The 25,252-nt window shown below is 38.9% G+C and overlaps 1 protein-coding gene across 15 annotated transcripts in view; it reads left to right on the top strand.

Moving 5' to 3' along the window:
• CCDC158 (coiled-coil domain containing 158) overlaps nt 1-25,252 on the top strand; it is a 103,837-nt gene that overhangs the window by 9,665 nt on the left and 68,920 nt on the right. For 13 of the 15 annotated variants that reach the window (XM_042984350.1, XM_042984351.1, XM_042984360.1 and 10 more), the window contains 8 exons: nt 3,127-3,269; nt 9,563-9,780; nt 13,821-13,930; nt 14,044-14,371; nt 14,727-14,803; nt 15,677-15,787; nt 16,876-16,990; nt 23,614-23,733. In XM_042984350.1, the coding sequence (XP_042840284.1) occupies nt 3,200-3,269; nt 9,563-9,780; nt 13,821-13,930; nt 14,044-14,371; nt 14,727-14,803; nt 15,677-15,787; nt 16,876-16,990; nt 23,614-23,733 (1,149 nt within the window). In that variant the 5' untranslated portion in view covers nt 3,127-3,199. Of the gene's footprint in view, nt 1-705; nt 928-3,126; nt 3,270-9,562; nt 9,781-13,820; nt 13,931-14,043; nt 14,372-14,726; nt 14,804-15,676; nt 15,788-16,875; nt 16,991-23,613; nt 23,734-25,252 lie in introns of those variants that run through there. The other 2 variants (XM_042984353.1, XM_042984358.1) reach the window with 2 other exon arrangements.

The raw sequence follows: 25,252 nt of genomic DNA on the forward strand, positions 1-25,252 counted from the left end.
CTCTAGCTTGCAGACTACTGGTATCAGGATATTGACTGATGCTTTCTTATTGTTTTTATTCACTGGCAAATCTTTGTCCATCACTTTATTAGCAGTCTTTTTGAATCAGTGTATTTAAGTGTCCTCTTGTATAGAGCATAGAGTTGAAATTTTGAAGAACTAATTTGACAGTCCTTTCCTTTGAATAGGCAAGTTAAGTCCCATCACGTTTATTGACATGACTTTTATGTTTGGCCTACGTTCTGTGACATTATTCTTACATTATCTTCTGGTGTTATAATTACTGTACGTATGATACTTACTCTGTTCATTCGATGTTTTTTTTCTTTTTCTTAAAAAATTTTTTGTCACTTAAGGTTTGTATTTTTATTCTGGTGGTTACCTTTGCATTAATACTTTTAATAGTACACCTATAGAGCCCTTTTCTTCTTACTTTTTCCTTCCTGTCAGTCTTAAATGACAACCAGTGGTCTTCTACTTCCCCCTTTTCTATCTCATATCTTCCCATTTTGAGTTACATTTGTCCTCCTTTTTCACACATGTAATATTTATGTATTATCCTCAGTGCCATTACTCCACCTATGTTTTGGTCTCAACCTTACGAGCTGAATAGTTCATGTTCCCCATCACATCTCTTGCACAGTATCCCCAGTCATGTTTTTTTTTTTTAATGTTCATCTTTCCCTTTTTTTCCAGATTTTATTCTGAAAAATGTAAAGCTTACAGAAAACCCAAAAGATTTTCACCAGTTGTTAACACGTTGCCACATTTGCCAGCTGTCTTTCGGTTGGATGAAGCCTTACCTCCTCTAGCAGATTCCTCAGAATCTGTGTGTATGTTGCATGTATACAGTGCTCTGGCACATTCAAAACTGTTTTCCTGTGGCTTTGACTCTTTGGAAAATCTTGGCTGGATATAGCATCCTCGGTTTGTACTTTCATTCCTTGCATTTCTTTAAAATCCTGCTGTACTACTGCCTTGCTTTGTATCTTATTTTTGAATAACCTGATGCCATTGTAGGCCTATTGCCTTTGTAAATTATTTCTTCTCTTTTTTTTGCCTGAAGGCCCTGAGGACTTTTTCATCTTTAAAGTCTTAATACAGTTTTTGGGTTTTTTAAAAATATAGTTTCATTAGGATACGTTTTAAAGTTGATCATTCTTGGTCGATATTCCCTAGTGTGAAAATGTATAGACTCAGAGAGCTTTCTTTGTTTCTAGGAAACTTTCTTGGATTATAGTTTTAAATAATAGATCTGTTTCATTGTTTTGATTTTTTTTTCTTCAGGGACACCAATTATCTTCAACCTCCTTTGCCAGTCTTCCATTCACTTCCTCTCTCATCCTTTTTACTTGTTTATCTCAGTTTTCATCTTCTGTTTTCCTGATTTTCTTCATTGCCTTTGTTAAGCTTGCATTGCAGTCTATCCTCCCTTGTGCAGTCTGTAATTTGAGCTTCATTCATGATATAATATAGTGCTTTTCTCACTTTTCTTTCCTGACTTCAGCCAACCCTCATTTCATTCCTCCTTGTTTGTTTGCTTGCTTGTTTTATGTGTTTCTTGTCCATTTCTGTTCTAGGTTTTACATTTCTGATTCAGAAATGTAAATCTAATTGTGATCTGATTTTTCTTTTTCTTTCTTTTTAACTTTTTTTTTTTTTTTTTTTGAGAGAGAGAGAGAGCAGGGGAGGGGCAGAAAGAGAGGAGGAGAGAGAATCCCAAACAGGCTTCACACTGAGCACAGAGCCTGGTGCAGGGCACAAACTCACGAACCGCGAGATCATGACCTGAGCTGAAGTCAAGAGTTGGCCACTTAACTGACTAAGCCACCCAGGCATCCCTGTGATCTGATTTTTCATTTCCTCCAATGACTGAGAATATTTAGTGCAGTTTGAAGGTGTGTTGTGTGTTAGTTTTCTTCGACTAACTCCGACTGTTTGTCGGAGTGGGGGCACTTCTCATCAGCAGAAAAGATCTTATTCATATTTTCTGACATTTTATAATAGTTTTGTATGGGTGTGGTCTGCTTTTATCTATCCCTATTCATTTTATGGGCAGGATTCTTAGTTTGAGAGTGCCCTCTTCCAGGCAGTTTCTGTTAAGCATGGTGGTGGTGGAGTGGGAGGGGTAGACGAAGGGTAGGCATATCTTGTTTTTGTTTGTTTCTGCTGGTGCCTGAATTTTCCCTCCTTTCCCTCTGTGGCCATATCTGCTGGGGAGATCACCTCTTCTTCCCCAGAAACACTGCTTCTCTGAGGCTGCTACTTCTGGTCCCTGCACACTTTCAAGCCATTACTGAGTAGCCGGGGCTGTGGACTACCTAGTCGCAACCGTGCCTACCATCTTGGCTTTTCCTGTTCACTTCTGGGTTGTGGGGGAGGTCTGTGCTTCCTCCAGCCCTCTGCTCCTTTTCCATTTTTCAGCCTCTCCTCTCCCATTCTCCACACCTACAGGCCCGCAGCGCTGGCAGATGGACTGTGGGAGCAAGTTTGGAAAAAAATCTCCCCCTGTTAACTTGAAGGTTGCAGTATTCTCTGTATTCTAGAGATGCTGAAGGCATAGAGCCCATGTGCTTTTCTTTATTTGTTCTCCTTGTTGATTTTATGGTTGTTTTCGCAGGATGAGGGCGAGATTTGGAATCAGGCCACCACCATTGTTCTCCAAACCCCGAAGTCCTCTTGGCCTAATCTAAAATTATGAGCATTGTTTGATATTAAAGAAGTTTTTCACCTTTTATTAATGATTTCCAATTTGCTGATTTGTGATTTTTTTTTAATTTGTGACTTTTTACTAAAGGGATGTTTCTAACATTATTTGACAATGTAAGAGAGAGACTTAAGAAAAAACTCTGCCCTGAATCAGAGTGCTGATCATCATAATAATTAAAATACTCATGTTTGATTTTCAGCTTATCTTTAATAAGCTACTTAGCCATTAAAAGGAACAATTTTTACAACAAGATTCTATTCACTTACTAATTTTATGTAATAAAATATTTCTGTATAAATACTTTTCTGGTGAAGAGTTATTCCAAACTAAACTAAACAGACTTTGTTAGTTCCCCTTCTATGAATTTTGTTCTCATAATACCTTATTAATAAAGATCAAATGCCTGTTTTTTATAGATAAGAACTAAAAAAACCAAACAGGGAAGCACTGATATTTCAAGATCTCAACGAAAAGGTAGCAATAATTAATATGGAACAAAAAGCTGGTGAACCAAATAATGAAGATCTTTTATCAAGTAGTGGCGTCACATCCAATGGAGGTAAGTATTCTTTATCAGACAAAATGGGGAAAGAATTGGAATTAAGCAGTCCTCATAGTATTCATTCAGGCTGCAGGGTTGTAACAAACAAACATACTGTATTGTTGAAAATTCTACTTTTTAGGGAAGAAATTGTTTAGTCTTTTAAAAATAGCATATCTGTTTTTTAACATCTGTGTACCTTACATTTTTAGTTTAAAAATCGTTTCCATGTTTCCCTAACGCCTTTTCTTCCCCTGTCTGCTCTAAGCCAGATATCTGTGTCATTTTGACTCCTTTTCCCTCCCTACCTCCATCCACTCGGGTATGCTCTTTCTAGTCCCAGCAGTGGCTCACGAGTCCATTTTTCCCTCTCCGTTGCCATTACTGCTGTTCTAGTTCAGGGCCCCCTCACCTCTGCCTGAACTGATTTCAGTGAAAGGATGGCCTTCAGGAAAACAAAGAGGTGGCATGAATATGTGGAACGTTGCAGGGAATTGGTAACTCTAGTGTTTGAAAGAGCTGAGAAGCCTCACTGGGGAAGAGGCAACCCAGAGATGAGCAGCTGCAGGAAGCCACTACCAGCCTTGGTCTAAAAGGACAATGAGAAGAGGAACTGTTGCAAGGGCCAGAATGCGGGCTGCCTGGAGGGAGCAGCAGCTACCACTCCCTGCAGGAAGCCACTGAGGCTGGTGAGAGGGAGTGGTACTCAGCTTCTCCCCCACTCCTGCCCCAGATCTTTCACCAGCACCACCCATTGTGACCTCCCTAGACTTTAGGGGGGAAGGGAGCCTGGGAAGAGTAATTCTCTGCACCACACGGCAGAATAGGGGAAGGACAGAGAATGGGTTTTCTGGCTGTCAGGCCAATGGCCTGTAGCATCCTTGACCGCTTTCCCTGCCTGTCTCTCATCCAGAAGAATGCACCCAGAGTTTATTCTCAATTACAGATCTGTTGTCTTACTGGTCTGCTTCAAAACCTTTATTTCAGCACACTTAATTTGCAAAAGTCTCTGCTTTTTAGGATGCTCATGCCATCCTAAGATGTCACTGTCACCTCCACACCGCTGTTCCCATCTCCCCTGCCCACTTCCATGCACTCACCTCCACACTTATACTCTGCCTTGTACTCCCCAGGGACACCGGCACTTAGGTCTGGGGTCATCTCCTCTGCCTTGGGCCCATCATCATCCCATAGTATTGTTGTCCTCATGTGTGACCCATCTGAGATCTCAGACTTCCAGTTTCTTGACCTTTTTAGTTCTTCTCATCTTGACCTTTAGCCACCTGCTTGTCTTACTTGCATCTGATTACCAAGAGCTGTTAGACTTCTGAAACCCAACCCCCTGTCTTCCAGCCCTCTCGGTCCCGTATTCCTAGAGCATCTATTTTTCTGCCTCATGAAAATAGTGGTTCTCAACCATGGCTCCATGCCAGACTCATTTTTTGAGATTTTAAACATTTACATGGCTTAGATCTACACCCGCAGATTCTGATTCAGTAGGTCTGGAATGGCGCTTAGATGCCACAGATTTTTTTTTTTAAGCTCCCCTGGTGATGCTAACCTAGCAAGTATTGCAAATAACTACTCTAGATTCTGCCATTTTCTCCTAAATTACCCACCTCTTCCTATCCTCACTTTTTTTTTTTTTGGTACTATTCATTATTTCACCCCATCACTTGCCTGTATCTTCAACTTCCTTTTTCTCTTATTCTTCTGTTGCACTCTTACAGGAAACTCCCCATCTTTATCAGGCTGACTGCCTTTTCTGTTTTTGTACTGGGCTGCTGGGATATTCTGCGAGAAAAAACACAAATTGTGGATTTTCCAGCAGTTTGCCACCTCACAGTCACAGTCATCCCTCTCTCAACTCTGTCCTTGATGCTGCTAGTGGAGACTTTCTCACTATCTCAGGCAGTTCTCTCTCCAATTTCCCACACTACTTATTTCAGAATTGTACCATTCTTGGGTCCCTCACCCCACCACCTTCTTGTTCACTCTCAGCATCACTTCCTAATTTCCAGAGACATTAGGAGCCCTTAGGCTGGTACTCTCTTACTTTCTCATATCCTGCCCCATAACCCACTGTTTTTCATAATCCATGCCTGCCTTCTCTCAAAGCTCCATGGAGGAGGCAGCTTTTTAATGTGCTACCCGGGATCTAATTCCTGTGCCTGTCACCACGTCAGCTGCCTCAGAGATTTGGCTCCAAAAACTGTCCCCACTCACTCTGCTAGAGCTTCAGTCCCTTTTGGCCATTTGCACTCACCCATCCATGTAAACATGCTACCTCTCTCCCAACCTAAAACGCTACAGATGCAACAAACCAGAACAACAAAAAATAAAACCTTTTCCTTGATCTGTCCTCCTTTATTTCTTCTTGCCTTCTTAGCCATGGCTTCTGAATGAAGATTTGTATTCAGTGTCTTCACATCTTCACCATCCATTCATTCTGCAAACTACTGCCTTATGACTTGTGAACCCAATAATCCAATGAAACCACTCTGGCCAACGTGACTAAATTTTCCCTTTTTTGCTAAGTTCAGTGACTTCTTCCCCCACCCCAACATTTTGTTTTGAAATGTTTTAAGTTGTTGAAAAATTGAAAAATAGTACATTGAATACTTTATATATTCTTAGACTGGATGCAGCAGTTGTCAACATTTTATTGTATTTGCTTTATGTCTATACCTACAATTTGTATTTCATTTACCTGAAGTTGAAGACATCATGATTCTTGCCTCAAAATCTGACATGCATCTCCTTAGAATAAGGATGATTTCCTACATTGCCACATTATCATTTCTGAGAAATTTACTATCAGTGCATTGTCATCTGATATGCATTCATATTAAAATTCACCCAGGGGCACTTGGGTGGCTCAGTCAATTAAATGTCAGACTTTGGCTCAGGTCATGATCTCAGGGTTCGTGAGTTTGAGCCCCGTGTCAGGCTCTGTGCTGACAGCTTGGAGCCTGGAGCCTGCTTCAGATTCTGTGTCTCCCTCTCTCTCTCTGCCCATCCCCTGCTCACGCTCTGTCTCTCTATCTCAAAAATAATTAAACGTGAAAAAAAAATTAAAAATCAAAATTCACCCAGTTGTCCCTATGAAAAGCTTTCATTAGTTTTTTTTTTTTTTTAATGTAATCAGAGATCATGGATTGTATTTGGTGGTGGTTCTCTTCATTCTTGCTCCTTTGTTGTTTCTGCTGGCATTGGCTTTAAAAGTCTAGTTGTATTGTAGAATATCCAACATTCTAGATCTTTCTGATTGTTTCTCATGTTTAGATTCAGATTAAACTCACTTGGCAAGAGTTTGTGAATATCCTGGTACTAAATAGCTTTGTATCCAATGGTTTTAGGATCAATTGAAGATCCTTGCCTGAATCAATTATTACATTGTTGATTTTCTAATTTTACCATAGTTACTAGCTGACATCCTTCAGGGAAGAAAAGCTTTCCTTTAATTATTAACACTACAGATCCACAGAGTGTTCTTCAGTTCAAAGTGCTAGAATGCATCGGTGCCACTGTTGTTTCTGATGCTCAGTTGTATCACATTTAGCCAGTCCGTTTAAGCTAGGTCCTGTGTCTTTTTATTTTTTAAAATTTTTTAAATAAACAATGATATGTTATCCCAATTCAGAGTCTCTAAGTAAAATAATGCAGAATTACACATCCCTGTGTCTTTTTAAAACATGACCCCCTTCATTGCTTTCTGGCCCATCAAAATGTTCCAGACTCTCAAATGTACTTGGCCTGTTCCCCACGAATGAGCCATTTCTCTAAGGAGCCCTGGGTCCTTTTAGTAGGGAGGAGTATATAGAATCCAAAATCTGGTGTGCATATTGCTACTGAAGTATCACTTTGTCTGGGAGCATTCAGTGGATGAAGTTTCAAAATAGATTTTTTTAATCATAAGTTCACATGGCTACAAACGCAAAATCAAATCCAGTACCACGGAGTTCCTCATCTTCCCTCATTCCAAATCTGCAACTCCCCTGCATGAAAACTCCAGTGTCCAAAACCTTCAGTATACTCAGTCATTTTCTCTCTTCCACAGTACATACCAAATAGTTCCAGAATTACAACAGCGCTGCCGCCACTCACAACTTACCTGCCAAGTGAAGCTCGCTAAGGCCACACGGTCAGAGCGCTAACAGAGTCCTAAAGTTATTTGAAGGAACTACTTTCTGTGTGAAGTTATGTTATCAACTTACCGTACACTTAGGTTTATTTGTTTCTATTAATATTCACTTTTGGCTTATTTTTTGAATATGGATGATGTGTATGGCTCAAAAGTAAAAACTGTATGAAAATGTATATTCAGTCAAGTCTAGCTGCCATCCCTATTCCTTCCACTCCATTTCCACCTATCTCTATATCCCTATAACCATTTTCTTGAGTTTTACTCTTCCAGTGGTCCTTTTGCAAAAGTAAGCAATTGCTACCCGCCCCCCACACACACACAGATATGTGCATGTGCTTAACACATACACTCTTATTTTTCCTTTCTTACAAAGAGGAGGGTAATTAACCTCTACCTATTCAAGGGAGGAGTATCAAAGAATTTATGGACATATTTTCAAAGCACCACAGTTTGCCCTATGGTCACAAATTATTTACATTTCTCTCACATGCATAGTTCATTCACTCTCTCCCAAGAAGGCCCCTAACAGTCTCATCCCATTATAGCATCCACTCAGAGGCCAGAATCTCTTTTTATTTTTATTTTTTAATCTGGGGGGGGCGGGGGTGGGTGGGTGGGGAGGGCCAGAAGGAGAAGGAGAGAGAATCTTAAGCAGGCTCCACTCTCAGTGCAGAGCCCAATACAGGACTCCTTCTCACAAACATGAGACCATGACCTGAGCAGAAATCAAGAGCGGGACCTTAACCCACTGAGCCACCTAGGCACCCTGAGACCAGAATCCCTTCACTGAAATTAGATTCCGGTATGGATAAAGCTCCTCAGTTGTAAGTCCTTAAGTACAACTCCTTAGTTCTTCTTCGTCTGAAGACCTGTGACAGCCAACATACAGTGGCAGGCAGGCATAGGATAACCTCTCTCAACACAACCATCCCAAATGGGGTAAACAGGCACACAGTCCGTCTCAATTCTGAAATCTAGCTGAGCACAGGTTGACCATCCCCTCATGAGGACTCAGGCCTGCGAATACTTCTCCGTGGGTCTTGACACCATCCTCTGTACTCTTGGGTCTGACTTTGAGACCTCCTTCCTTTTACGTGAAAGGTGGTATATGTGTTCAGCTGGGGGGTTTCTCGGCCTGCTTACGGGGAGGCCTCTTTTCATCTCACACTCTCTCTGTCACTCAGTCAAAACCAGTGGTGTTTCTTGAATATAATTCTCTAATATCTTTGTGGGTCTTCTGTGAACCTTCCCAGATTTTACTTCCTTCATCTTCTCTTTCAATATTGGTATTTTCTCCTGGATCCTCTTCTGTTTTCACTCTGTACACTGCCCCTGGATGATCCCATTGACTCCAAGGATTCACTAGAATTCAGATGCTGATGACTCCCAAATCCTTATCTCTAAAGCACATCATACTCCTCAACTGCACAAATCAAACAGCGTTACTTGATGTTGAAGCTCAAACCCCAAGAGAGATCTTTGACACCTCTCTGTCTTTTACTTACCGCATGTATTTCTCAAATACACACCCTGGTGTCTGTCACCATAGTCTCCACTTCAGGGTAGACCCTTGCCATTTCTTGCCGGCATTGTTGAAGGCCTTCTCGGACTTGATTCTCTACCTTCAGCTTATCTCCATGCAGTGCATTCTCCACGCTGAAGCCGGAGAGCCTTTTCAAACTACGGACGTAGTTAACTGTTCTCTCACTTTCGAATCCGTTAATAACTTCCCAAAGCTTTTGAGATGAAATTGAAACTCCTTGTCGTGACCAGGAGGCCCTTCATGATCTGGACTATGTTTTAGTTCTCATATCTGGCTGCTACTTTCCTGTCACCCGGAGTACGCAGTGCTGTCTCAAGCCTCCTCACCAGTAACTGTGGTGTTCCCACTGACACAATGCCTTTCCTCTTCTCCTTAATATACCGCAAGGCTCGTTCAAGCTCAGGTATCACTTGATCGCTATCAAGTAAAACTCCCTCCTCCTCCCTGATCTCTTCCTTTTTACCTTGTGTCCTCTCAGAGCTGTTACCAATCTTTTACTTGTCTATTTTCTGCCATGAGACCTTGAGCCCCTTGAGTGTTCACTAAGGAGATCACCTGGGATGATGTTTGCCATAAAATTGTTTTATTACTAAGTTGATTGATGAATTCTTTAATATCTAGGTTCTTCAAGTCCATTTTTTATGTCGTCTATTCGTGGTACAATAATTGAAAACACATCTTCAGCTGGGACATTGACACAGATTCCTTTTTTCCCCAAATATGAAGTGGAGCTTGATTCTCCTAGAAAAGTTATCCCTTACCCTGGAAAGGAACACATTGAACGTGTTTTGGAAGAATATTCACATCAAGTCAAAGATCTGCAGAGAAGACTAAATGAAGTGAGTTACATTCTTTTCTTCTAGAACTTCGTGCCATTCGGGGATGACAGTGAGGCACATTGCCTTGGAACAGAACCTAAACTTCCTAGAAGAAACACTTAGCAATAGATTTATTAGTTAAAGTTATTAATTTGACCTATGCTTTCTATTTCAGTGTTAAAAATTGGGCACATAAAGTTTCCATACATATTCCTGGGTTTCATGGCTAATTTTAATGAAACTTGAATAGCTCAAAATGTTATAATTAATGGCATTTGTCTGTAATTATAATAATTGGTTCAGGCCTGCTGTCCTCCTATCATGATACCTGGTTTTTCTTTACAAAGCAGTTGTACGGATAGACCTTTACATGTAGGTATATACATAACAGCTAAATAGTATATAGAAGTTATTTGCTAAAAATTGTAAGTCGACCTTATGTGGAATGAGGTCAGCTTTAGCCTGATTCACAACTGTATACTGGTTTCCGGTAGTCTATAGTCTAAAAGTCAAACTTACCATTGTATCCTAAGCCTTTTGATGATATAACCCCTCTCTTGTGCATTTGAGCCTCATCTCCTACCTGTTCCCCAAATGTACCCTCCGTTCCAGCAGTATGAAGCTACTTGCTCTTCCTTGGATGTAGCATGCTATTCTAGAGCTTCATACTTTGGTCCAGGCCGTTACCTCTTCTTTACCCTGTCCGCATGGCAAATTCTTATTATCCACCAAGAACTCAGTGCAAGCATTTCCTTCTTTGAATCCTTCCCCCTAGACAGCATTGGGTATATTCCCTGTCCAGCTGTTGCCCTATGTGCACATGTCTGTTGTAGTATTTAGTACACGTTACTGTGTTCATTAACACGTTGTTCCATCTCATCAGACTACATAAGCACATTTAAGGGAAAAGCTACAACTGTATTAAGTGCTGAAAATTATATACTATTGTATTACGTACAGGGGTACAAAGATGATTAAGGTAGGACTCATGGGGTTCATAGACTTGAAGAGGAGCTGGTATATAAACAAATAGTAATGATACTTATGATAAATACACTGATAAAAAGAGCGGGTGGGTGGGTGGGTTGGTTGGTTAGGTGGATGGAAGAAGCACAGAGATACCAATGAAGTAAACAGTGTCTTAATTTATTTTCCATATCCATCCTCTGGCAGAGTATCTTGACACTTGATTGGCTCCCAGTAAATGTGTGTTAAATCACTAAATGAACAACAGGGCTATTTGGATACTTGTAATATTTAGCGTGAACCTCCTGTGTAACAGATGTGCTGGGTATATAAAGATGGAAAAGACATCATCCTTTCTATGTACACATTTATAGTCTGTGGCTGAGATATTTAAATAGAAAATGATAGCAACAGTGAGATCTGTGCTATAGTAGGGTAAGCAACCATGCTTTCCATTCCTTTTCTTACTTTTCAGCAACATTTGACATAGGTGATTATCCTCTTCCTCTTGAAGCACTCTTTTCTGCTGGGTCTGAGAAGAAACACACTCTCCTGATTTTCCTTGAGCTTACTCATTTTGTTTCTTGTTCCAGCAAAAATACCATCCAAAATAGTCATAGTGATTCCCATGGCATCTATTGCCATTTATATGCCAATGATTGTTCAACTTACATTTCTAGTACAGACCTCTTATCTTAGCTCTGGCACCAGTTCGTGTATCCACATACCTACTTGACATTTCTACATGAGATGTTTCTGAGGCTCTATGAACTCAACGTTTCTAGCTGTATACGTGATCTCGCCCCCAAACCTACTCTTGTCCCAGTGTTCCTTCTAACTATATGTGGGGCCACCCTTGCATAGTAGCACGAGGCAAAAACCTCACTTATTCTTGATACCTCTTCCCTGGCATCACTTTATCACCATGTCCGTCCGGCATATCTCATATACATTTCTCAAACCTGTTTCCATTTGCACTGTTGCCATCCAAAGTTCAGACTATACTGTAGTTATTCACCTGGACTATAAGAGGAAAAGCTAAAGGACCTTAACCCTATATTGACTATATAAACATTGCCGACTGCAGAATCCACTAGGATCCTATTACATTTCCTTTCCTGTGTAGTGTTTTTTCTGGTGGTTCTTTAACAAAAAAATTTTTTTAACGTTTATTTATTCTTGAGAGACAGAGAGACACAGAGCGTGTGCAGGGGAGGGGTAGAGAGAGGGGGAGACACAGGATCTGAAGTAGGCCCCAGGCTCTGAGCTGTCAGCACAGAGCCCGACACGGGGCTCGAACTCACAAGCTGCAAGATTATGACCCGAGCCGAAGTCAGTCGCCCAAACAACTGAGCCACCCAGGCACCCCTCTGGTGGTTCTTAATTGCCTGTCTTTTTCTTTGTGCCGTTTTCCTTTATCATATCGTCATTTTTTTTTTTTTTCTTAAAGAACCATCATGTAGGTTTTCTCTCAAATTCCCCTTTGACCCAGGGCTCTTCAGGAGTCTTCTGACCTGTTTTCCAGTCTATGTGAGTTTCTCCTCAGGTCTGCATATAACGAACTGTTTTCTTCTTATCACTGCTTTCCTGAATGGATCCATGATTTCCAGGGCTCACCTTTTTCTGGCTTCCTTTTTCTTGATCTACTTCTTCATTTAGTCAAAGCACATCTTCAGAAATTTGAGAAAGGGTATATGGGACATACATTTTATGGATTTTTGCATTCTGAGGATGACTTTAGTTTGGTAAGTTAGCAGTCATTTTCTCTCAATCCTTTGAAAATATTGTGTCCTTGAATTTTGTATTGCTACTGAGAAGTAGATGTCAGATACTTGCTCCTTTGTAGATGATATGTTTTTGGTTAACTGAGGTTTGTCTTTGGAGGCTTTAGGCTCTTCTGTCTCTGAAATTCTACCATAATGTGCACAGCTGTGGGTTTTAGTTTTTTCATTCACTGTGCTGGGGATTCAGTGGATCATTTTGGTCTGCAGATATGTACTTTTCAGCTTTGAAGAATTCAGTTGTTTTTTTCTTTGATAGTTTCTTTCCCTCTGTTTTCTCAGTTCTCTCTTTTGCAGCTCCTTCTAGTCAATTAGTGTCTCCTAGGTTGACCCTCTAAGTCTCTTACCTTTTCTTTCAAAAGTTTTACCTACTTTTCCTACTTTGGGGGGACATTTCTTGACTTCCAGCATTCCTATTGCAGCTTTTTTAGCGTGTAAGTATATTTTTAATTTCCAAGAACTCTTTCTTCTGCCCTGATCACTTTGGCATAGTATTTCGTTCTTTATAGCTGTAATGTCCCTCAAATTTCTCTGCAAATGTAAGTTTTAAAAAGTGTTCTTCCATTGCTTCATAACTTTGATTCTTTGGGTCCTTTTGTGTGTGTGTGTGTGTGTGTGTGTGTGTGTGTGTGTGTTTCTTTGTTTAATCTTGGTCTCTGTTTTTTTATTTTATAATCTTTCTTCAGGAGTTCAGTGGTATTTGTTTGTTGGTTTGTTTGCTTTTGTTCATACTCAAAGATGAGCAGTAAAAAAGCTGATGGCAAGCTCTCTATCACTGGCAGAAATCAATGGCTTGGCTTTGGGATGATTAGCTGTCATCAGTTATTATGCTGGAAGATGCCTCAGTGCCTGATTTTAGAGATCTGAATGAATTTCTTTGTAGTAGAACACTTTGCATTTTGGGTACTGGTTGTCTGCTGTCAAGTTTTTAAGTGGGTTGGGGGTGGGGATTGACTTTCTTTTTAATTTTTTAGATCAACTTTTCTGTTTACAGAATTTTAACCAATTTCTTGTTTTCAAGAACAAAATTTCGTTCTATCTCTATCTTGAGCTGGAGGTCTGATTTGTTTTAGAAATAGTGTTTTGGTTAAGTAAAGAAGTGATTCTGAAAGGGGCCAAGTTTTGAGTCTAGTTAAGATAGTTCAGTAACCTAGGTGAGGTATGATTAATTAGACCCTGAACTATGGTGAAAGGAGAAGGAAGTACGCATAAAAGTAAATTAATAATACATGGATTTTTTAGAGATTATTAGCTGTAAGGAAATATGTTCCTCTGGTGAAGACTGATTTGTGTGGCTTTTTTTTTTTTTTTCAGAGCAATGAATTGCATGAGAAACAAAAGTTTTACTTAAGGCAATCCGTCATTGATTTGCAAACAAAACTTCAAGAGATGCAAATGGAGAGAGATGCCATGGCTGACATCAGGTTGGGATTCGCTACCTAAAATTATTTTAAAGTTTGACTCTTTGTAGCATAAAACTACTTGTGTGAACATGAGTTTTGTCAATATTGTTTCTTCTCTTTCACCTACTTCCTAGACGAAGGGAGAGTCAGTCCCAGGAAGATTTAAGAAATCAGCTTCAAAATACAGTTCATGAACTTGAAGCTGCCAAATGCCTTAAGGAGGACATGCTGAGAGATAGCAACACACAAATAGAGCAGCTGAGAAAGATGATGCTGAGTCACGAGGGAGTGCTTCAAGATATCAGATCAGTCCTAGTTGACTTTGAAGAAGCCTCAGGCAAGAAGATATATGAACACGACAGCGTGTCTACTCTCCACTTCCGCAACATGGGCTCAGCTATTAGCAAAATCCTAAGAGAATTAGACACAGAGATATCTTATCTTAAAGGGAGGATATTTCCAGTAAGTGGTGAGAACACTATTCAATTTTATATTAAAATCCATTAAGAGAATAGTATTAGGTGTATAATTTTCTGAGTTCTTAAAAGTAAGGCAAGTTCTCATTTTTGTTCTCTAAAATAAGTTATTTACAATGATCTCTCAATAAATTAAGGGAACTAGCTCGATTTGCCTGTGTGGCTTCGTGAGAGTATAACCAAAGTAAACGCTCTAATGAAATACAGTGATAGAATGTATTCAGTTTCAGTATTACTTTTATTTGCTTCTTTCCAAAGAGTTCCTTTAGTTGGAAGCTCTCCAACTTTTCCAAAATGTAGATTTACCAGTCCCTAAATCATTGTCTCTTTTTTATAACTAGGTAGAGGAGCAGCTTGAAGCACTGAAGTCTGAATCACAGAACAAAATAGAACTGCTTCTTCAACAACATCAAGATAGGTGGGTTTCTGACAGAAGTATAGATAGTCATAGTGAAGAAACCATAGGTTTACAGTCCCTCATCAGAAATTCCAAAATCTAAAATGTTCTGAAACAAAGCAGTTTTCTTCATAGGTTTGTGGTAAATTCATGTGAAAAGAAAAATTATTCTGATACTTATTAAGAGGGTTAAGGAAGACTTTATTCAAAGCTATTGTAGTAGGAGTTTTGCATTAGGGGAGAGAGTTGAGCCTTAGCTCTCTCACCTCAACCAAGAAAGCGGAGATTTACAGCCAAGGAGCAGGTGAAAGGGGCAGTGGATGGAAAATCACTAAGAGGACACATCAAGGACAGGGGGATTTTTACTAAGCCTGAGCAGGCCAAGGGCAGGGGTGAAGGGTGCCAAAGTCAAGACCTAGAAGAGGCCTCGGAGGAACCTGACTTAGGTTTGGTCAAAGAGAGAGCCTTTGTCATTCATTTGTTGGCAAAACCTGACCTGAGCCTAATGCATAGCTTTATGATGTAAAGCCTTTATGATTTAGTGTGAATATTTAAAAACCTGTTTTTGTATTTCTAATATTTTGGCATAAAGGACACTTCCCTAGGTGTGTCATATAATATTTAGTACTTGGAATTTATTACCACTGTAAAATTTTTTAAAAATCTGACTTCCAAAACCTAAAATGAGTAGCATATTCAAAGTCAAAACAAAATACTGAATTTGAGAGTGTTGAAAATCATTAGTTTTTTTTTTCAATATATGAAATTTATTGTCAAATTGGTTTCCATACAACACCCAGTGCTCATCCCAAAGAAAATCATTAGTTTTTAGAATAAGTAATAGTCAAACAAAATGTTTTGTATCAAATAACAAACACCACATTCTTCTTATAGGATTGAGCAGTTAATAAGTGAACATGAAATTGAAATAACAGGACTTACCGAGAAAGCTAGCAGTGCTCGAAGCCAAGCCAATAGCATCCAGAGTCAACTGGAAATCATTCAGTATGTGTGTCCTGGTGGTTTGAAATTGGTAGCCATTTATCTTCATTTTAGAGATACTATTTCATTTATGTTGTGTCCTAAAATCTTTTAAACTTTGCTTACAGATTCCATAAGAAAGTAAAACTTTTCTAACATTTAAATGAATTGAGAAGATTACTTAAATGATAATGTCGTATGACCATCTAAGCAGTGTTATTTGTGGGGCGCCTGGGTGGCTCAATTGTTGAGCATCCAATTTCGGCTCAGGTCATGATCTCGCGGTTCGTGGGTTCGAGCCCCGCGTCAGGCTCTGTGCTGACAGCTCAGAGCCTGGAGCCTGCTTTGGATTCTGTGTCTGTCTGTCTGTCTCTCTCCCCCTCCACACTCACACTTTGTCTTTCTCTCTCTCTCTGTCAAAAATAAATATTAAAAAAAATTGTCTAAAAAAAAGGAATATTATTGCAAGTATTTAGGACTCTTGGAATTGGATGTTTTAAATATTGTTCATATCTCAACTGATAAGACCAATCAAACACACTCACACTATGTGTGTATATATACTTACGTATATATTTATATGTATACATATAAATAACTTTATAATTTGAGGTTATGTATTAGAAGTTTTTCTAGGGACATTGTTAATCACATATAAAAATAGAGAGAAAATAGTATGCATGAACTCGTATATACACCATCTAGCTTCAACACTTACCAACATTGTTGAGCTGAAGCTTTTAGGAAGCAATTTTGGAAAATAAAAGACTTTGGGGGAGCCTGGGTGGCTCAGTTGGTTGAGCATCCAACTTCAGCTCGGTCATGATCTTACAGTTCGCCCTGCATCGGGCTCTGTGCTGACAGCTCAGAGCCTGGAGCCTTCTTCAGATTCTGTGTCTCTGTCTCTGTCCCTGCCCCGCTTGTACTCTCTGTTTCTCAAAAATGGATGAGTGAACATTAAAAACAAAAACAAAGAAACAAAAACAGACTTTTGGCCTAGCAATGCCATATAAAGGAACTAGTGGAAGTATCTAAATGCTAGAGTATTCTTAGATATCACACTTAGTCTCAGTTTGCTGTTTGCTTTTATTCTCCTTTTAAACCCTTCTTAGAGAACAAGCAAGAAACCAAAATTCAATGTATATGCGTCAACTCAGTGATCTGGAATCTACTGTTTCTCAGCTACGTTCTGAATTAAGGGAAGCCAAAAGGCTGTATGAAGACAAGGTGAGATCAGATTTTGCTGCTCTGTTACCACAGACTATTATACACAGATTTAATTACACATTTTTAAATAGTTTATTTGAAAATGAGGAATCAAAGTAATATCAAATTAAAAGCAGTTTTTAAGATGGAGTAGGGGGATGCCAAATATCTATATGTTAAATTGTAAACAAGTTTAATTTAACTTGTTTGCTCAAATTAATTCATTTCTGGAAAAAGAAAGTTTTGCACACTTACAAGTAAGTTTCTAGAAACGTAAGTTAAAAATAAGACCACTTAAATTATTTTTACAAGGCTTAGTTTTAACAAGTATTTTGGTACCAAGTGGTCCCCCCCTACTACTTTAGGGGCCTACCTCCTAGGTTTTACTTCAACTTTTAGTTATTAATCATCGTGTGGCTAGCAAACCAAATTAATAAGATTAGTCTAAATAAAAAATAATTAGGAAGATAAATCATCTTTCATCACACAATTCCTTTTAAAAGCAGATATTAATGAATATTTGATTTTCTGGGGGTTTTTTGTTCTCTCACTTTCCATAGCTAAAGACAAGGTATTCACTATCATTACCAACCATTTATCCAGAGCTTATGCTTGTGTTAATCTCAAGCATTTGTAAAGCAGTGTCAGAGACCCTAAAAAATAAGCAAAGAGCTACCATCCAGAGGAGCTCATGTTCTTTATTGCATGTGAGAAAGGCGACCAACTATACATGCCTGTTTGCCGGCAACAGTCCAGTCTGCACCTGCTATCCCAGTGTCCTGTTTTGTGAATACCACCTTTCATCTCCAAATTGTCCCAGTTTCGCCAAAAAGTCATCCTACCTCGTAAGAGATCCTCCAGTTCTAACCGTTGCTTTTAGCTGATTTCTCACACCTTAGGTGATGGGGAAGAAATAGAATATAAGGAAGCTGCCAGATTTCCCCTAAAATATAGCCCAATTCTATGGGGTAACAGTACCAGAAAAACACTTCACATGGGAAGAAACAGTTGAATATTGCAGCACTAATTCTTTTTTTTTTTAAATATATGAAATTTATTGTCAGATTGGTTTCCATACAATACCCAGTGCTCATCCCAAAAGATGCCCTCTTCAATACCCATCGCCCACCCTCCCCACCCTCCCACCCCCCATCAGCCCTCAGTTTGTTCTCAGTTTTTAAGGGTCTCTTATGCTTTGGCTCTCTCCCACTCTAACCTCTCTCTCTTTTTTTTTTTTTCCCTTCCCCTCCCCCATGGGTTCCTGTTAAGTTTCTCAGGATCCACATAAGAGTGAAAACATATGGTATCTGTCTTTCTCTGTATGGCTTATTTCACTTAGCATCACACTCTCCAGTTCCATCCACGTTGCTACAAAGGGCCACATTTCATTCTTTCTCATTGCCACGTAGTACTCCATTGTGTATATAAACCACAATTTCTTTATCCATTCATCAGTTGATGGACATTTAGGCTCTTTCCACAATTTGGCTATTGTTGAGAGTGCTGCTATAAACATTGGGGTACAAGTGCCCCTATGCATCAGCACTCCTGTATCCCTTGGGTAAATTCCTAGCAGGGCTACTGCTGGGTCATAGGGTATATCTATTTTTAATTTTTTGAGGAACCTCCACACTGTTTTCCAGAGCGGCGCAGCACTAATTCTTCCAGACATTTGCCCTCCTATGGGCAGCCCCTCATTTAATTACCGCTGTCACCCCTGTGCTGGCCACAGGAGGGGGCTGTTCCTCCTTGGTTCTCGAGTGGAGTGCAAGCACAGAATGTAATACCGTGACCTTCATTCCCTGTGGCACAGTCAAAATAAGAATGGAAAATTTAGACATGACTTCGCTAAATTCTAAAACAATACAGAGTAACATGATACTATATAATCTTAGTTATGAGATTTAGATGCTCTTATAGCCTTGGCTTTTAAACAATTGTTGATCACTACCCACAGTAAGAAATAGCTTACCTTATGATCTATCTACTACACACATACTAACTGAAGCAACTTTCACTGAACAGTATTTACCCCGGTTACATGTGATGCTGGCTCTTCTCTGTTCTCTTCAGATGCTGATATTTTTACTCACTAAGTTGATACCATGATTCACTGGCCCCCTTGCAGTTTGAATAACACTGCCTTACTAGACTGCATGCTTAACTCTTAGCCAAAATCCCTGTGTCAAGGTCATTTCAACCACTGCCACTTAAGAGTAGCCTTCAGGAATCTTGGACTGCTTAGAGGCTAAACCAACAAACAGAAGCCTAGAGAGAAATGTTTGTTTTTTTCTGCTGCTCTGAGCCCTGCTTTTTGTGTTCTAGTTTCTTTTCTCAAAGTGAGCTTTTCCCCTGAAGATTGATAGCAGGAATGTCCACCCCTTTCTGGGCAAACCAAGCCTGCATGAAAGGTCTTGATGTCGCCTTGCAGGATGGGCCTGCTTTCAGCACAGCATGGGGCAGAAAGAGGCTCTAGTACTTGGTCTGGTGGAGGCAGGCACATTGGCAGAAGTGAGCCCGGAAAGTCCCAGCAGTGAGAGACTAGATGGGAGAGCTGTTGTGTTATAGCCCAATCCACTGACTGATACTCAGCACTACTCAACCCATTTTGAACAGATTGAATATTCATTGTTTATTGACAAACTCTTTGAAAAGCTGTGAAGTACTAAGCAAAACTCAACTTACTTGTGTCTCCTTACATAATTTGAAAGTGCTATATGTAGCTTTCCATTGTAACGGAAAAATGTTGCTTGGAAAAATTACCCCTCCATAAGCTATCACCCATTGTTTGCTAATTCACGTACAGTCTGTATACAGCACCATACTTATCAACTCTAAATTTCAGCATGGTGAGAAATTTAGTTACATATAAGGAATACAAAATAGTTTATGAATTTTTATAAATATTTATCTCTTTGGCATCGTAGAAGCATAAGCATCCTGATGAATGACTGTAGACTTTTTCATATGAATGCTTTGAGGCCATATAGATATACAATGATACATATAGTAGAAGGTTAGAATAGTTATCTTATTTTGCCCTAATGTAAACAGTGGAGTGCTAATAATGTTGTTAGCCTTAAGCAGTCAACATTGAATAGAAAGAAGGGTGTATGTATTAGCTTAGCTACTTTTAATCCAGATCACTGAGATTCATAACATGTTGAACCTGTGGAGTTGGTACCTAGATGGTGGTTAACTGGGCTCTCTTAATAGTAACTCCCTTTAGTCAGGGAACACTGACAGGATTATCTGTCATCTTACTATAGAGTTGAATATACTTTGGCCTGAAATGTCATCAGTACATGGTGCAACTGAGCAGGAGAGATCAAGCTAATTAACAGAAGGATTTCATTTTGGGGGCCCTGAAAAATTCTATTGTTATGAAATGTTTTTGTTGTAATGAATTGAATACAAAATCTAAAAACCACAAATTTTTCTGTTTAATTTTTTTCATTGTCATGTACCTTGACTCTACATTGCTAAAGCCTTTGAGAACTTTAAAATCTATTTTCTACTGCTCGTGTGAACATTTTAGTATACACTATCCAAATAACAATAAGGTAAAAAAGCCAAAGAGAATAATACATAAAAACTATGATTAAAAGTGAGATTTGTGTGAAAAGAAACATGAGTGTGCTGATACCACGCATCAACATATTTTATGAGAGACAGTATTAGTGTTTTCTCCTGAGGTCAGATTCCTTCAGAAAAAAAAATCTTTATTATTTAAAAAAAAATGATGATGTGATAGGTCTGAACCAAACTTTTCTAACTAAAAAGCATAAATTGAGAGAAGACTCGCTAGGGCCGTGTGTCTCTTCAGAATAACAGAAGTATTTTCATATTGATGAAAATAGAAACTGTATTTCAAAGAAAATTGTAGATGTAGTTTTTATAGCTTGCATAAGTGTTCTACTGTAATGCTTTTTTTCTATTCTTCTCTTTCCATTTTAGGAGAGCCTCCAGAATCCCCCTTTACGAATTTGGACCAGTAGAAGCTGTCACTATTGGCTCTGTAGATTTGGCTTTACTCTTAACTTTCGCTTTTTGACAACAAAAATATCTCATGATCTTGACTCTAAGTTTATTTTTTCCTACTCTGAAAGCATTTGGGGCTGAATTTCGTACTCAAAAAGTAAAGATTTAGTAGCACTGGCTGGAGCTCTGTACCGTGCAGGAAGATTCTGTGCAAACATCTTTGCATAGTTCTGCCCATGCACCTCCGTGCTGACCTGCAGCGTCCCTCATTACCCAACATCTGTGCCGTCTTTGAGCACAGAACACAAAAGATACAATTTGGTGTGATTGGTAACATCTCTAAAATTACTGTAAAGATTCGAGTGAGATCCAAGTATTTGTCCAGTGATCTAAAACAAAAAGTAGATTCATAGATGGTGAAAGGGAAAACCAGTGCTGCTATGGAAAAAGAAAAGAAAAAGAAAAAACCTTTGATATATCTCAGATGTCAGTAAATATTTATTCTGGACATTTCAAAAGGCTTTGAGGTGTTTTGTACAGCTGTTTGTATCAGCTCAGCTGCTACGTCAGTGGTTTTCCCTTTCACTCTCCATTTATCTTTGTGATTGATTAACTAACAAATATTTTTATTCTAAAAAGTGAAAGGTAAAAGCAGAGCTATAGCAGCTGAGTCAGTACTGACAAGTACAAAACCAATGTTCCTGCAGGGGTCTGGAGGAACTTCTGATGCTCAGTAGACTTAGACGAAAGAGAAGACTTGGCTCTTTTCTTTTTCTTTGTTCCTTTCTTCCTTTTCTATTTAAAAATGTGGCCTCATAGATTTTCACCATCTAGTTTGATGTTATCAAGTGGTCATCCAGAACTTTTTTTTTTTAATGACAACAGACAAAATAGCAAGTCTTAATTTAAGCTTTTAAAGCACATCTACAAATACTTTGCTCAAAGAGAAAATAGCTTTATGCCAAACTCAGACTAGAAAATGTTTGTTTTAGTCATATGAGCAACTCTTCAAGTTGAAACTGTTCAAGTTGAAACTGTTCTTATTAAATGTATAGCTCAAAATATGGTTTCTTTGACCATACTTTGTTTCCAAAGACAGGTGGAAATTATAGAATTTCAGCTCTATTAATACTGTTCTTCTCATGCAAGAAAAAAAAAAAACGTTTGAAAGATCTTCTAGATTACTTTTTTCAAATTATAGATGAAAAAAATTGAGACTCAGAGAGGTTATGTGACAGCACCTCTACCAGAACCTAAGGTGTTTGGCTCTTAGCCTGATCATGTTGCCTCTCTGATTATATTTGTCCACCCACATAAAAGTTTGCGGGCTTTTCCGTAAGTATTCCTAATGCCATTACTAAGTGTGTGCTGACTTAGTCTTTCCCAATAATAATAGAACTCAAGGGATCATATCAACTGACACTGTTCATCCATTTTCCTTAGGAAGCTACTCATGCCACAGAGGTGGAGTTGTTGTATGGCTTTTTTCCATATATGCCTCCAAAGGAGTGCCAGAGTGCAAGAATTTCCTTTATAGGATTAGTAGAACCTATTAACACATTTCTGCTGTAGCCTAATGTTTTATGTATATTTCATTCTTGTGAAATACTTGTTTATATCTAACATACAGTCAAATGTAAAGCCAGTTTTAAAATATATCCGAGGCAAATATTAAAATGTATATTCCAATCCTTGCGGGCTCTGATTCTCTCTGTAGGCAAATGTGAAACTGTTTGATGAGCCTATATAATCTACTTTTTTAAAGGTATATGATTCTGTATATACAGAAAGGTATATAAATTCTGTGTATTCATACTTAGCATTTATCAAAGAGGTAGTTGCATATATGTGTGTTCATATAAGCACTAAGTATGTGTTGAATTAATAAATGAAGATCTTAAATGAACCTGGTCCAGGTAAAAATAGAGACTCATCAAGAAAAAATTACTCTTGCTCATATATTCTCGAAGAAATTTTAATCACAGTTCATTATCCAAACCAATAAGTTTTATTCTTGACATAATAAATCTGGAAGCCTATTGAATAGATGCCTTAGAAGTAAGAAGGAATATGTAGCATTTATGCAGATACCAGGGATTTCTTTTTACTGGTTGTGGAAGTAGTATTTTAGTGATAACACTAAGTAGCAACATGGTCCCGTTATTTTAATATCTCAATACCTAAATTATGAATTTGTGTGGCTCAGCTAAAATCCAAACCTGGAGTCTCCATTGTCTGAGATCTTAACCTCAGCCTACCTTGCATATTCGATGCCTTTTATTATTGAAACTCTGATACTCTAAAACAAAATAACTCTTCTGCCTATAATGCATGTCATTTGTGTGGGCTGTATACAATGTTATTTATGCCACACCAAATTTCCTTAAGTACCAAATGACAGAACACATACTCAAAGGAGACAAACCTTGAATGGTGTGAAAAAGAGAGATTACAAACAGTGCCCATATCTAACAGCATCAAATATTTCATTTTGGCTAATTTCCCTCTTACAATTCTACATAGATCTTAAATTTAGAAAACTTTGCAAAACATATCATAGTAAGCTTTTATTTTTGCCCCCAAAATAATACCGTTTTCCAAAGACTGTATTTATTGTATATTCCCCACTAACATAGTCAGATTGATTTCTGCTTTCCTTCTAGATAGAAGAGCTCGAAAAGCAGTTAGTCCTTGCCAACTCTGAGCTAACTGAGGCACGGACAGAACGTGATCAGTTCAGTCAGGAATCAGGAAATTTGGACGATCAGCTTCAAAAGCTGTTGGTAAGACTATGCTCTAAATATGAATGAGATTAATTCTAGGAAGTTTCTCACCAAAATGTTTCATAAAACTGGTTTTATTTATAAAATTACAAATTTTACAAAACATTTGCGCATACATACACAACAGAATATCTTGACATTATTCAAGTTTTGAATATAAATGTTCTAAACTTTACCTATTTTGTTTTCCTTAAGCAGAACTGTTAAAGCTTATAAATTAGGTGAAGCTAGTCTTCAGTTGACCCATCTTTCAATTAGATAAATGTGTTCTACTAAACCGAGGTAGTATGGAGTGTTTGTTTTCAAGCCAAATAACATTCAAAACACAGACATGTGTGTACAGAACATTTGAATGGAAGTTGAGGTTAAAAAAAATTATTTTAAAGAAAGGAAATAGGATCCCAATAGTAGTGAAGCAACCTGTGCCCTCTGTCAGAGGTACTGTAGGGTAAGAAATTTAGGAAAGGAGCTGTTTGGTATTCCTATATGTGATATTGGCAGTACAGTAGAATACACTTCTCACTCCCAGACCCCTCTGTAGGGTATAGTGCCCTCTGCTGGTGGAGCCATCCTTCATAGGCTGACACAGGGTTTGAGGAGCAAAACGTTAAAGGTAGAGCCGGCAGCTGTGTGTGACCAGCTCCAAACCTTGGGATAGTCCTTCACATCTTTCCCTCCTATTGCGTGTGTCCCCAAGTCCTCAGATCTAATTTGAAAATCTTTCAGATTGTTTGAAAGACCTTGAAAACCCTCCCCTCCTTTTCATTCTTACCACCACTACCCCTTGGTTCAAGCCCCTCATTTAACCTGGAGCAGGGCAACGTCTCCTTACTAGGGTTCCTACCTCCAGTTTTCCCCCTCTTCGGTCTGGCCTGTAAAGTGCTGCCATACTCATCTTCCAAAATATCACTCTGATTATGTCATTATGACTCCAAAATTATTTTCCCCATAAAAGTCAGACTCTATCTATACCTTTCAAAACTGTTGATAATCTGGCCACAGCTTACCTTTCTGATCCTTTCTCTCTACATGCCCCCAGTACTCCAATCAAATCACACATCCACCTTTCCAGTCCCTTCTTCCTGATCTCTGCATTTCCAAGCTGGTCATAAGGTCCGACTCAAATGCCTTCTTGAAGAATTTTGATCTCCTCAGTGATTTCTTTCTGTTTTTGCTTAGCTGGGTCTCTCTTTTTAAATTATTTATTTTAGAGAGAGAGAGTGAGCGGGGGGGGGGGAGGAACAGAGAGAGGGGGTCAGAGGATCAGAGAGAGAGGGGCTCTGACAGCACAGAGCCCAAAATGGGGCTTGAACTCATGAACCAGGAGATCATGACCTGAGCTGAAGTCGGATGCTTAACTGAGCCACCAGGTGCCCTGCTTAGCTGTGTCTCTTTAATGACAAACCACTTCCAGTTTTTTGTGTCTGTGTCTTACTTTTTCCTTTGTCTTTGTTTCTCCCATTATATTGAGTGTTCGCTGTCAGTAAACACTATGTATTTTTTTTTAGCTGTGGAAGAG

This window comes from Panthera tigris, chromosome B1, assembly GCF_018350195.1.
Source record: "Panthera tigris isolate Pti1 chromosome B1, P.tigris_Pti1_mat1.1, whole genome shotgun sequence".
In the NCBI taxonomy this organism is placed as follows: domain Eukaryota; kingdom Metazoa; phylum Chordata; class Mammalia; order Carnivora; family Felidae; genus Panthera; species Panthera tigris.